The sequence below is a fragment of the Oryzias latipes genome, chromosome 20 (assembly GCF_002234675.1).
Source record: "Oryzias latipes chromosome 20, ASM223467v1".
Classification (NCBI taxonomy): domain Eukaryota; kingdom Metazoa; phylum Chordata; class Actinopteri; order Beloniformes; family Adrianichthyidae; genus Oryzias; species Oryzias latipes.
In genome coordinates, this window is record NC_019878.2 from 2,745,403 (window position 1) to 2,759,387 (window position 13,985).

A 13,985-nucleotide genomic window follows, 5' to 3' on the forward strand; every position below is an offset into this window, starting at 1 on the left:
AGTAAACGCAGACATGAGTTTAGAGACTGCTGTGGTTCTGCAGGCAGGATGGAGCAGATACAGGCGGTGGGGGTAGATGGCTGCACCCCTACAGGCTCCATGATGTGGAGCATTCCAGTCCAGAGGAAAAAAACTGGAGGACATTCACAGTGAGGACAGAGGAGATGCACGGCTACATGGTGTTAGTGGACTGAACCCGTCAGAAGAGTCTAAATCTCTGCCACATCTGCAGAGTTCATGTTGGGTTAAAACAACCTGCAACCTTTGAACTATTGAACAAGGAAGGAAAGACAAACAGACCAAGGTAACTTTTTACGAGGAGAACGAACTGAGAATAATGCCCAGTAACAATCTCTCTTAACTTGCCGGGTTTCCCTATTTTACACATGCGCTGAGTTCTAAGGACGGGAACCAGAAGGCACAGCTGCAGCAGGATTAGAAAACGTCCTCTGGGCTTGGGTGTGGGGGGGGGGGTGGTGGTGGCCTGGCTTGGCTTGGGGGGGGGTCCCTTTGCCTGTGCTGGGGGGCGTTGGCGGGGGCCCTGCTCGGGGGGGGGGGGGCAGCGGCGCTGGGCGGGCTGACCATCTACACCTAGGGCTGGGATCGGCCCTTCCCTGGCTCTGGGACGGGACGGGACAACCCTCTTGGGGCCCCCGGTCGCTCTGGGGGTCATCCGCTTCGGCTGTGGGGTCTGGGGTGGGGTGGGGTGGGGGCTTGTTGGCCCTGTCCTGTAGGGGGGCGTTCTGGGGGGGGAGGGGGAGCCCACTATTGGTACGGGGCCTTGGGGGGTTGACGGGTCGGGGTCTCCGCTGAGGCAATCGGCGGTTGCCCCGGCCAGTTGGCTGCCTCGGACCCGTCGAGGCCTGACCAGAGCTCTTCCAGGGCCGGCGCTTGGGGGGGGCCTGGGCTTGCTCCGGGGGGGGCGGCGCTTTCTGGCTCCTCTCTCTCTGTGTGGGGGGGTTGGTGCTGGGCCTGGGGTGTAGGCTCCTCGGGGGATGGGGTCCCTGGGCTGGGGTGGCCTGGCCCCTGTGCTGGGGGGGCTGGGTGACAGCTGTTTGACCACCGGGGGGGCAGTCTACCAGCTGTCCCCAACCGACCCCCTTCCTCATACAACCTCATATTAGGGTGAAGGGGTGGGGGGTTTAGCCTGCGATGCGCCTTGGGGAGCTACTTGGCAGTGGTACCCCTCCCATGGTTGCCGTATGGAGTGGGCCCCCCCTCTTTCGGTTTTATTTGCACCTTAGACATGTAGGGCCCTTGGTAGGGGGGGTGCTTGGACATCACTGCCAGCAAGCAGCGGATGTCCTCCTAGCACCCTACCTGCCAATTTTAACCGCACCTTAGACATTTAGGAGGGTGGGGAGGGTGAGGGGACATCACTGTGAGTAATCAGGAGATGTCCCCTCAGTGCCCTACCCGACAATTTCAACTGCACCCCCTTTAGTACACACACCCTTTCCCCCTCAAAATATACACTCCAACACATAACACACACACATGCACACACACACCCCCACAAACACACATACACGCACACACACATTTTACAAGGAAGGTGGGACCTAGGACTATCCGTCCCCTACCCCTTCTCTGGTGGGGGGTACGGGACCCTTGGCGGTGTCTGCCGTGTCCCCTGGGTGCCGGTCTCCTGGGCCCGGCGGTGCTCTCTCCGCTCGGGGGGGGGGGGGGGGGGTCACATTACACCTGAGCCGGGGGTGTCCGTGTCCCTGGGGGTGGGTTCGGGTCCTTGCCCCTGGGCGCTGGGCCCCGCCAAACTTCCAACAGTGGCCAAGCCTGGTCGGGCCATGTTTACAACACCCCTTGTGGGCCCCCCTTTTTCCCCGGGGTGCTCCCCTCCGGGGTGGGGGTGGCTGGCCCCTGCCTTGCTCCTCCCTGGACCAACCGTGGGCCGGGTGGGTGGCTGCCTGGAGCGCGTCTCCCTTGGGGGGTCCTGACTCGTACCTGGGGTTGGGGCGGGGGGATGCCCGGAACTCCTGGGTGGTGATGGGGTGCTCGTCTGGGGCTGTGGGTGCCCTTCTCGGGTGGGGCCCTGCGTTGGGCTCTTCCGGTGTGGCGGGGGGGCGGTTCTCCTGGTTGGGCTGGGGCGCCGCTCTCTTTTGCTTCCCTGCTCTCTGGCTCTGGGGGCCTCGCGGCGGTCCTGCTGGTCCTGGCCTGGGTGGCGGATTTGGTCTCCCGGGGGGCGGTTGTCCCCTGCCTGCTGCCGTGTGGCGTTGGGGGGTTCCGGCTGCCGCTGCTGCTGCTGTGGGGGTCTGGGTGTGGGGGTGGCTGGGCGCTCCTCCTCCTTCTTTTCACATTCCACCGTCCATTTTAGAAGAACATAAACACTCACCTGAGCACAGGTGTTAGCTCACCTTTGCACTAATAGTTTGCATGATTGAATGAATGAAAGATCTCACACTAGTTGGTTTAAAGGCATAGGTATGCATGTGTGAACACTATCTGTTTTGTGTACATGTTGACATGTGGACATTTTTGCAGCTAGCAGGTGTGTTGATGACATTTCAATGTGTGTGTGGACAGGCCCCGCCCTTTTATTTCTACATTTGAGCCTTGCCGTAATGATAAACAACCAGTAAACTTGCTATGACTTGCTCTATGCTGCTTCATGGTCTTATCCCCCCCCTCCCACTATCACCCCCCCCCCTCTCTAACGTCCCACTCTCTTCTTCCCCCCTTTCCTTTTCCGTCCGGTCCAACACCAAAGATTTTCAAACATAATTGAAAATAATACAATTTGGCCTCAATTACAAAAGGGGTTTATTCAGTCATACCTCTCGTTTGTCAGAAGATTCATAACCCCTGTTGTTAAAGTAAAATATGTCCAACACAAGAGGCCTTCAGCTCTCATCTGTCTGCCCAGCTGTTGGACAGGACAAGTTTAAAAAAAAAAAAAAAGGATTAGAAAACATTAATTACGACATGTCTATCTTCTGCAGCCTTCTCACATCATCTTCAGACCTGCAAAGCCTTTTCACACGGATAAACTAACACAGAACGTCCTTCGTTTTATTAGACACAGCTAACACAGGTTCCCAGGAGAATGTTGAGAGAAACAAAGAGATAAAAACCTTTACCCAAGGGTGTCGCCCCCCCTCCTGTGAGACAGATTTGGACACAGACACTTCTGCAAACAAAAGCAAATATGAGATAACTTATATACATTATTCCAACAGTTCTTGCTGCTGTCAGACCTTCCAGGTGACCGAGTGAGCTTCAATCTGCAACCCAAACTCTGTGCTGGAAGGAAAATGGTGAGGAGGATGGAGAGAAACCTCAGCTCAGTACCGGCGCTGGACGATTCTGACCTCTGACCCTGTACGACTGCTAGACGCTTGTCCATCTCAAAGAGACCCAGGAGAACATCTCAGATGTCTGAGCTCGTGATGATTGGTGTGAATAGAATCTGCATCTCTTATTTAGGTGCTGCAGCAAACATGAAGGCGTCACATTCAGAAACTGATCTTTAGACCCTCGGATGAAGAAGCTCCTTTAAAATGCTGCGCAGAAAGGGAGGCGTCTTTGGCATGGTGCGTTCAAGGGCAGCACGGTTAACCGGGAAGCAGTTTCTTTCTTTCCTTTCACTTTGAGAGCTGCATGACGGTGCAGTGGTTAGCACTCTCACCAAACAGAAGGCCCTGGTTCAAATCCTCGCTGAGCGCTGTCTGTGTGGACTGTGCACTTTCTCCAAGTGCATGTGTGGGAACCTTTGCTTCCAAAGACACGACTCATGGGTCCATTTGTGATTCGCCGTTTGTGATCCATAGGTAATGAATGTTGGAGTGCATCTTCACCCAACAGGAGCTGGGCTGACTGCAGTGGCCCCAAGACCCAGAAAGAGATTCAGAGGGCTCAGGGGATGGATGGACAGATGGACAGACAGAGGGACCTTTACTTTGAAATCCGACTGTGCTAGTTTACCATGTCCATCTAAAAAACCTGCAGCTGCTAAATGTTGCAGAAAAACAGATAATTTTTTAATTGTTGGATGAGATGAAAATGTTCACTTTAGCTGGAGCGTACGATGTAAAGTGAACAATTGTAAGACAAATGATCAAACCCGTCCATTTTTGAGTAAACAGAGGAACTCTTCACAGCTTCCTCTGGTTCTTCTTCACGCTCATTATGTTGGGTTTTGAGTCTTCAGGGGCAGAGATTCAAAGTAAAGTATTTCATCGACTATCAAGTCTCTTGTACATTTTTTCTGTTGATTCTTTTCAGTTTTCAAAGGAACTCCGCTGCTGAAGCTGCTCTCTGGATGGATTTACAGCCCGAGTCACAAACACAGCAGACGCTGCACACATGAAGACAGAAACTCGTCTCAGCTGATTATTGCTTTAATAGAAAGATCAACTCTCACTGCAGGTATAAAAACAGAGAGCCGGCTTGGCTTTATACGTCTCTGATGGACGGAGGAGGAAGAGGAGGACAAACGGGGGCTTTTCTCCTGCTCATGATTACAGAAAAGAAAGGAAACAAATCATTCTTTGTCCTGGAGGAAGCTCAGATCAACACTTGCACACAACAAACGCGCACAAACACAGAAAATCTGCATCTGATCCCTTTAGGCCGACATTCAGAGAGGAAGAACTCTGCAAGAAACACCCAGAGCCCAAAGATCTTCATAGATACATCCTCCATATTCTTATGGACTCTTTAATGTCAAATAATTAAAAACTACAGGATCCAGAACAAAAGAAGAAAGACGACAACATGATGGTCTGATGAAAGAATGACAGAGGTCAAAGGTCAAACTGCTGAGACAAAGTTAGGAAATAGTCCTCTTTAAAGTCTTTAACCTCTTTTCATATTTCATAAGTTTGATAATCTAATTAAATGACTTATGAGGCAAACGTCTTAAGGAAGTGGATCTTACATTTAGTTTTGAAGCTTTTATCATGTCAGATGTGCTTTTTTTCAGTTTCTGTCCATTTTTTTTTTTTATTATTTCAATAAAATCTCATTCTGTCCCTGACTAAACTTCATTTTATTAAAAACAACACACCAGCATGTCAGAATAGATGTTTTTCCGTGACATTATTCTTTCACATCTTAGTCTTTGATCTCAAAAGTTTCACCTTTAATCTCATAATTGTTCTTGTAAACTTTAGAAAGCTAAATCTTATTTGTGGCCGTGACCCGTCCTGTTTGAGCGGCGGTGAGCGCCCCCTGGTGGAGGTCAGAGGTCAGATCAACCTCTGCTGCTGCTGCGATGGCACTCCTGGTTTTGATCTGTGGACACTTTCACGAGGCTGAATCTTACAGCGTGTTTTCAATCTGACTTTAGTTTTCATTTCTGCATAAAAGGTGACTCTATCGTCTCATTTCCTGCGAGCGCGTTTGCTTTTTGTTTCTGTGACTTGAATGTGGCTAAAAAAAAAGAAATTCACATGAATGTTTCTCAGCAGAGAGACAGTTTGATTCCTGAGCAAAAGTCAGATTTTTATCAGTTAAAAGATTGATCACAAAAACCAAAGTCTTTCCAGATGTTTTCTGGAGCGTCAGGCTGTTGTTGTGCTTCTCCGTTCACAGTGATGCTGCGCGCTCACGCCACACGCCTCACGCCACACGCCACAGTCTGACCAAACCACAGCCACGTTCCTTTCTCCGGATGTTTGACTTGTTTGGAGCTCCTGAACTGTACATCTGATCCGCTGCTTTTGTTAATTCTCTGAACTAACAGAACAAAACCGTGAAAACAAATATGTCAGAAAATAAAATAAAATAAAAAGATAAAAATGTTCATTTTCAAACTTCTGTCTGAAAGATTTAAAAACACACTGGGTGTTTCTGCAGGCAAAGTTCAATCCTATTGTATATTGATCATGCCTAACACTGAATGATGAAGATGAAAGTAAAGCTTACTCCTGGAAAATGAATGAAATAAAAGCACAATTTTATTTAAAAATTACAGCCTTAACTTTAGAGCTAAGATAAGTTTAATTTTGGTTCTTTAGAAAAAAATATTGATAAATCATTAAAGTGCTCGGATTTAATATTTAAGGATTTGAAGGTCTTTTTGTCTCTCCAGTGTGAGATTTTACAATCAAATAATAAAGTTAAATATAAAAGAGTAAAGTCTGACAGATGACTGAGGCAGAGAAAAAGAATAGAGAGAATAATGTTATTCTTGGCCACCAGGGGGCACTGTTACATCGCAGTGAAGGATTTTCGAAATATTTGCAGAGCTAGCTGGACAAAGGAGTCAGTTAAAAACGGAGGATTCCCGTCTTTGATTTCTTCCTTTGAAAGTTGACACTGGAACCAGAAAGCCTGTGGTACTCACAGGAGGCGTGGCTTCTGAGAGCGCCGCCTCCGCCTGCGGGGTGAACATCCACTTCCGCTCCGAAAATCAAAACTTGTTCTGACGACTCGACCCGCATAAATAAATACAGTACTTGTTTTTCCTGACGTGCGCGCGCACAGCCTCCCCTCTGCGCTGATTGTCTGAAGGAGAAACGCCGCGGGGAAAATGCGGCTGTGGGTGGGCGGGGCTAAAGCTTAGGCTCTACAGTGAGACAGCAGAGGAGATCCATTCAAAGGAAGCAGTTAAGGTGCAGGGCGTGGGGGTGGGATCTCTGTGCTCCTGTTGGGCTTTGGCTGCCACTCGCTCCATCAGTAGTCTGTCCCGTCGGACTGGGAGGGTGGGGGTGGGCTGAGGTCTGGCGGTGATCGGGTCGAGGTCAGAGTTGAGCTGAAAGGACGTCACAGAGCAGTGGAGGTGATCTTCTTCGCTCCCCTCCGCCGGGCCAGGCTAGAGCAGCCCACCGGCTCCAGAACTGGGGGGACATTCCTGCTCAGGGCCGAGTAGGTCGCCGCCATCGCCGCCTGGGGGAGACAAGCCGTTACCCCCAAACCTTATCAAACCCAAACGACATCCTTCCCCGGCTTGATTTGATGTTTAATGCGAACAGATTTTGGATCTCTAAATGAACCAGGCGGTTTATCCAGCAAAAAAAGAGAAAGTCAGCAGGAACTCCAGTCACCAGGGGCCTCATTTATAAAACTTTGCGTAGGATTGGCGTCAGAAGTGGCGTACGGATGAAACATAGGACGTGCGTACGCAAAGAAATATTCGGATTTATAAAACCGTGCGCACGCACATCCTACGCATCTTTCCCTTAATAAATCACAACCGATTCTAAATGCAGCGCAGCTTTTTGCGGCTTCATGACACGCCCATATTTGTCCATAAATAGTCCGTGAAACGCCCACAAATTAATATTCATGGCTTGCTAAATCGTGGCAAACACAGAGAGGAAATCAAAAAACGTATCTTCACTCAATGTGAAGTAGAAGTTATTGTTGGCGAGTTGGAAAAGAGGAGAAAAGTGTTGTTTGGAGGACACAGTGTGGGCATTACCGTGCCGAAAAGGCACGTGAGCGGCAAACGGCTACAGCGCTCCATCGGAGGGGGGTACGGCTACAGCGCTCCATCGGGGGGGGGTACCGGGACCGGAGCGGCAGATGCATGCGCCGGGGGGACCGGAGCGCCAGATGCAGCGGGTGACACGCGTGGTTCCTCCGAGTGCTCCTCTGTAACGCCGGGCCCAAAGGCCCGCAGAGGTCCAACAGGACGGCTCGATGAAGTCTGAACCGGCTCATAAGCTATTCGTCCTCTTTTGCCAGCAAGTCTTCTTGCCGTCTAAAGATGCGTTCACTCCGAATTCTTCCATTTGCCTCATCTTCTAAGAGCACAAGATCAGCCATTGTGCGTCATTACGCATTGTGATGGGGCATTTTATTTCCCTCCATTTAATTACATCTGACAAGCTACAGATGTCGGTAATAATCGACGTGGAAATGGGAAATTGTTCCGCGCAAATGTAATTTCTTGTTGCTTTCTGAATGGTTGAGACATACGCCATACAATGTTTTTTCAAAAATAAAACAAACTAAAGGCATATGCATGAATACCATAATTCCATAGCTTATGAAGAAATGTTTTAATATGAAAACAACTTTTCCCAGTGGACAATTAGTACATCTGTCCGTCCGTCTGCACGCCCGCACCTATATCTGCTCCGCCAGACGGACACACTGACGAGAATATCAGTTTTGTACATTATTTTGTTCTGTTAACTATATTATTTATGAGGATGAATTGCACTACATGCCAATATTGCAGAACATATTTCACTTTTCTTTTTCCAAATATGTTCATTTGAATTTCTGTTGTAATTTCGTTTGATTTATTTTGTTTGTGTCACTGCTGATCGATCAAACGGGTCTTCGTGTAGCTGTTAATTGTCAGACTTGCTTTGTGAAGTCTTCATGTTATTTCTGAGAGGCAGTATTGTCATTTTCACTTTCACGTGTTTCTTCCATCTGCCGACGGCGTCGCCGTTTCTCATTTCACCCGTTTTTGTGCGTACGCCTGGGTCAGAGCTTGCGTGAAGGACCGCACATTTTCCCGTCAAGTTTGCTTTTTATAAATCTCAACTATTGCGTAGAGAGTGGCGTACGCCTTCTTTTGTGCGTACGCAACGTTTATAAATGAGGCCCCAGGACTCCACAGATTTAAGTCACTGAAACATGCCTGTTCTGTGTCACATAAAACAACAACAACAACAAGCTAAAGGCTTTTTCCATCTGAGAAAAACGAAGAGCCTTCAGCAGCAAATCGCTCTGACTTCAGCAACGAGGAAAAGCTCTGAAGTGATTACCACCCACACAAGATAAAACACTTTCATTGTATTTAAGTAGTTCAGATAAGTTTGACTTAGAACATGCTGGTTAGGTGGCCTACATCCCAACGTTTGGCCCAAATCAAGATCCAAACCTTTGGCCCACCTCTAGATCCAGACCTTTGGCCCAACTCTAGATCCAAACCTTTGGCCCAACTCTAGATCCATACCTTTGGCCCACCTCTAGATCCAAACCTTTGGCCCAACTCTAAATCCAAACCTTTGGCCCAACTCTAAATCCAAACCTTTGGCCCAACTCTAGATCCAAACCTTTGGCCCACCTCTAGATCCAAACCTTTGGCCCACCTCTAGATCCAAACCTCTGGCCCAACTATAGATCATAAACCTTTGGCCCAACTATAGATCATAAACCTTTGGCCCAACTATAGATCATAAACATTTGGCCAATTCTAGATCCAAACCTTTGGCCCAACTCTAGACCATAAACCTTTGGGCCACCTCTGGAGCCAAACCTTTGGCCCACCTCTGGAGCCAAACCTTTGGCCCAACTCTAGATCCATACCTTTGGCCCACCTCTAGATCCATACCTTTGGCCCAACTCTAGATCCAAACCTCTGGCCCAACTATAGATCATCAAGCTTTGGCCAACTCTAGATCCAAACATTTAGCCCAACTCTAGATCTTTGGCCCAACTCTACATCCAAATCTTTGGATGTAGAGTTGGGCCAAAGGTTTAGTTGCTGCTCACCGAGTTTCACCCAGAGTGGTCACCTCGACAGCATTTGAATCTGCAGGAGTTTTGCTCTCAGACTCTGTTGGAAATGTTCTCGAAGCTTGAATAACAATGATCTTTAGCTTATAGTATCACTCAGAAGGTAGAGCTGGATGGATTCGGTGGAGGGATACCTTGACGAGCAGTGGCGTGTCCTGTCTGTTGAGGGTGTACTTGGGCAGCTGGTCTCTGTGCATCACCCAAGGGTGTCTGAGGACCTGACCTGCAGTCAGACGCTTGTGAGGGTCGACATGCAGCATCTTGGACACAAGATCCTGCGGGGTCAGAGGTCACACAAACTCCTGCTTTAAACACAAACTGGGTTTTACTCTGGATGAAAAGTTCTGCCATGTTCTGAACTTGGGTTGGGACCTTTGCCTCAGCAGAGACGGTGTTCCAGTTGCCTCCAGTGAGCGAGAAGTTCCCGCTGCCGATCCGGGCCAGGATCTCCTCTGGTGTGTCCTCCGGGCCGTTGGCAAACGGAGTGAAGCTGCAGACACATGACATGCAGGCAGTTCAGACCAAATCCACTGAGGACAAACAGAGTTCAGCTTCTGAGGAACCAGACGAAAGGGTTTCAGGTTGGGCTGGGTCTTCGGTTCAATCAGCCCCTTTTTTGGAACATTTGCACTCATCTCTGCGTTAGCTTCTGTTTAGATGAGTATTTTTAAGGACATGGTCATTCTGCAGCAGATTCCTCTGAGGAATTCTGCAGTGAAACGGTTTATCCGTGGAAAAACTGCTGCTTGAAAAGTGAGGATCCACACCGTTGAGGGATCTTGAGCTGCAAAAGCGCTTATTGCAGAGTTAACCCGTTAAATCCTTCGTGTGAAACTCTATTTGAAAAAGGCAACAACCCAATTGGTTTAACTTTCTGACCCTGACTTGAATGGATGTGGGCATTAGTAACGACACATGGATCTTCAGATGGGAATGAACGGAGCTGCACCCACCCTGTCAGCATGGTGTAGAGCAGCACTCCCAGACTCCAGATGTCACAGGCGGCGTCGTACCCCTGCTTCTTCAAAACCTGCCACAAACACACAACTCTGAGCAGATGTTGCTGCAACAACTTTGAGACCGCTGACATCACAGCCACACAGTGAAAGCAGATTCAAACCAAAACTAAAATTCAAGAATCTATCAAATCTTGATGAAAGGTCACACACTGATCACGCAGCAGAAACACATCCAAAGTCTCAGCGGTGATGATTCTGCAGCATCCTTTCTGTTCCAAAACATCCACAAGGGGTCGCTAGAGATCATCTGTAGCCCTTTAACAGCTGCTGGAACTCTGGACTATTATTGTTCAACTTCTGTTCACAGCAAGTACTATTTTACAAAAATATTCAGTAAACCAAAAAAACAAAATAAACCCATTACTAAAGTGAAAGCACAGGAACTAAAAATTTTAAATTTGACCCAAAAAATCAAAGGTATTAAAGTCAATAATGAAACGCTGGAGAAATCCTCCTTAAATACAGTTTAGAGCAATCTGAGATTCTAATGATAACAGGAAACAAAGCCATAATTGTAATAAAGTTGATGTTTGTTCAGAACATTTTTACATAATCATTTGTACAAACTGGTAAAGAAAAGGTTTTAAAATGACTTTCAGAAACAGAATAAAGCTACTGTTGAATCCGTGGATTTAAATAACAAACCAGCAAATCATTAATGTCTAAAATTTGTTCTCTAAACAGCCAAATCTTTTGTAACTTTTCATATCTTTGAAAATTCCTCCTTAATGTTAATTATTTAAATAACCAAAGACCACCTTAGCCTGCTGCTTCTGCACAGTAAGCAGGTATTTGTCTCATTTCTTCTGCATTTGACTTTCTTCGTGTGCATGGAGCGTTTGAGACGAGGGCTGTGAGGTGCTTCCTTTTTGCGGCTCCAGGTGCCGCTCCTAATGCATGACATTCAAACTACACTCATACATTACAGAATGACACTGACTTTGTTCAAGTAAACACAAAAGCTTCAATAAAAAGTAGAGAAACTATTTCTAAAGTTTTGTTTCTGTTTGATAGAAATCAAATGTTTTTCTGATTGTGTTTCATATAAGATTGAAGTATTTTATTAAAGCAGGTCCCATCTTAGTGAAGGGTAAAGCAGGCATGTATGCTCTGAATTAAATGCTAATAAACCTTTTTTGGATGGAATCAGATAGAAACATTCATTGAATTTAATGGAATGACTCTGATGCATTCAGGCCCTCGGTGAGGATGCCTGACCCTTTTCTCGACCTCTCCTGTGAAAACCTCCACATGTGGACCTGCAGCTCGCCGTACCTCTGGTGCCACGAAGTTGGCGGTGTAACACGGCGTCATGAGCAGGCCGTTCTCCGCTCTCAGCTGCTTGGAGAACCCAAAGTCGCAGATCCTGATGGACTCGGCGTTGCCGCTCTCGTCCACATACAGGATGTTACTGGGCTTCAGATCCCTGTGTACCACCTTTAAACACCACAGAAGAAGAGTCAGGAGGAGCGAGCTGGATCTCATCTGATCTGCACGGTTTTATAAGGCAGACTTTATAATGAAATGTAACATGTCAGTGTCTCACATCCACAGTTATGACATTTCTCTAACTTCAATTTGCTTTTCTTTCTTTTTCTTGATTAAGCAAAGAAACACAACAGATTTATGCTTTTTAAGCTATATTTTGGATATTACAAATAAACGTCAGGTAAAGCTGAAGCAGTCAGAATGACCATTCTACACACCATAAATAAAGCTGATGTCTGCCTTTGAAAAAAAGCAGAAATAAGTGATGCTTTTCTCCTGAAACGGCTTCATGAGGTGATAAGTTTACAGCAAACAGGTTTTTTTTTCTTCACATCAGAAGCAGATCAGTGTGTTGGACAGATTCTTGTTGCTTCACTTTAAAGTAAATGGTTTCAGCGACCACTTTAGCCACACCCACACATGCAAAGTGACGGAGATGTGTCTGCTTTGAGACAGACGATGACATTGTGGGGTTTTGGGTCAGTCAGGTGGAACCTTTACAGTCCTGACCTCTAAAATAGAAATGGCATAAAGATATTTTATAGTCCTGAATGGCCTGTGACAGAGTTTGGAACGGCCTGAAACCTGGGAACTGGCGCAGGACGGTGTGTGAAGGAAAAGGGGAGGGGCGAAGGCCGCAGGCTGCCAGGTGAGCACGGAGATCATGGCTGCTTTTAGATGACTCAGCTCATGTCATTGTGTATTAACTATTGTAGACATTTTCCATATAAATGTATTTTTTACGTCCACCTGTGGTTTAGTTGGTGTCATTATTTGACAAAAAGACGGCAGGTAAGGAGGGAAACAGCTGCACTTTATGAGATCATGACTAAATGAGGAAAATGCCAAATATTTTTAGAAAACTCAGTGATGAGTTCTATTGTTTAGTTTTTAATGTTTTATAAGACCTAAAAATGATTCTTCCAATAAGAGGTTTTAAAAATAACAAATTCCTCTGATCCGTTTCACAAAGACACACACAGGACGTCACCCAAAAAATAAACTTATTGTTAAAAATGATGCAGAAGTCCAGCTCTAAAAAATGATAAAAGAGCAAAGAAAACAGAATAATTTAATTTGCCATTTCTAATTATTAATATTTCCAGGCTTTGTTTGTTTTGTTTTACTGCATCTTCATATTTGTTTCATTTTGACAGAATATGTTTTATGGAGAGCAAAATATTGAACGTTATTTAAGGTTTAACTTGATTTATTCTGGATTAATGTTCCTGTTTGTTTTTATTCATATTTATGTTCAAAAAGTTCAGTTTAAAACGTTTAACAGTTCAGCTTTAGTGTGTTCAGTAAATGTTTAGCCTGAAGTGTGTTTTGCATTGAGGCCCCCTGTGGGACTGAGTTTGACCCCCCTGTAACACGAGTCTAGAAAAATTCATGCATTTTTTGTGTAAAATGACCAAATAAAAAACGGAACGCAAAAAGATGTCGTCAACATGTGTGTAAGCGGAGCGGGGGGGGGGGGGGGGGGGGGGGGTCTTTGCCCCAGCTCCCTCCAGCTTAAGTCTAAAAACAGGTTTCCTTCAAAGGAGCATGGGTTCATCGGCGGGACACACACCCCCTGGACGTGCAGGTACTCCACAGTCTTGGTGATGGTGTAGAGGACGGCACTGGCTTCCCGCTCAGAGAAAAACTTCTGTCGGAGGATTTTGTCCAGCAGCTCGCCGCCCTTCATCAGCTCTGTCACCAGGAACACGGAACGGCCGTCGTCATACACCTGCAGCAACACGCCACATGCATTCAGAACTCCTCAAACATCCGCTGCTTTTACAGATAATACAGCTTTGGACGCCTCTATTCAGGCCCACCGGCCTGCTGTGGCTCCCGCCGGCCCCTTCACGTCTCTTAGGCGATAACCTTTCCATCAGAAACAACGGAGCCGGCGGCGCCGACTGTGACTCACATCCTTCAGGGTGATGACGTTGGGGTGCTGCCCGTATCTCAGCAGGATCTCCACCTCCTCCGTCGGGTCTCGCTTGGCTTTGTTGATGATCTGAAACGACAGTTTTCTGGTGTTAAACGATG

The 13,985-nt window shown here is 47.0% G+C and overlaps 2 protein-coding genes across 6 annotated transcripts in view; one reads left to right on the plus strand and one right to left on the minus strand.

Moving 5' to 3' along the window:
- Nucleotides 1-13,985, plus strand: part of LOC105353610 (hemicentin-1-like) — a 703,897-nt gene that overhangs the window by 516,552 nt on the left and 173,360 nt on the right. The gene's annotated exons all lie outside the window — the stretch shown is intronic.
- The window catches only part of LOC101165012 (ribosomal protein S6 kinase alpha-3), a 54,408-nt gene continuing 44,762 nt past the window's right edge, over nt 4,340-13,985 (minus strand). For all 5 annotated transcript variants that reach the window (XM_023950037.1, XM_023950039.1, XM_023950040.1 and 2 more), the window contains 7 exons: nt 13,864-13,953; nt 13,519-13,677; nt 11,733-11,894; nt 10,392-10,468; nt 9,811-9,928; nt 9,573-9,713; nt 4,340-6,846 (listed from right to left, as the gene is read on the minus strand). In XM_023950037.1, the coding sequence (XP_023805805.1) occupies nt 6,724-6,846; nt 9,573-9,713; nt 9,811-9,928; nt 10,392-10,468; nt 11,733-11,894; nt 13,519-13,677; nt 13,864-13,953 (870 nt within the window). In that variant the 3' untranslated portion in view covers nt 4,340-6,723. The remainder of the gene's footprint in view (nt 6,847-9,572; nt 9,714-9,810; nt 9,929-10,391; nt 10,469-11,732; nt 11,895-13,518; nt 13,678-13,863; nt 13,954-13,985) is intronic.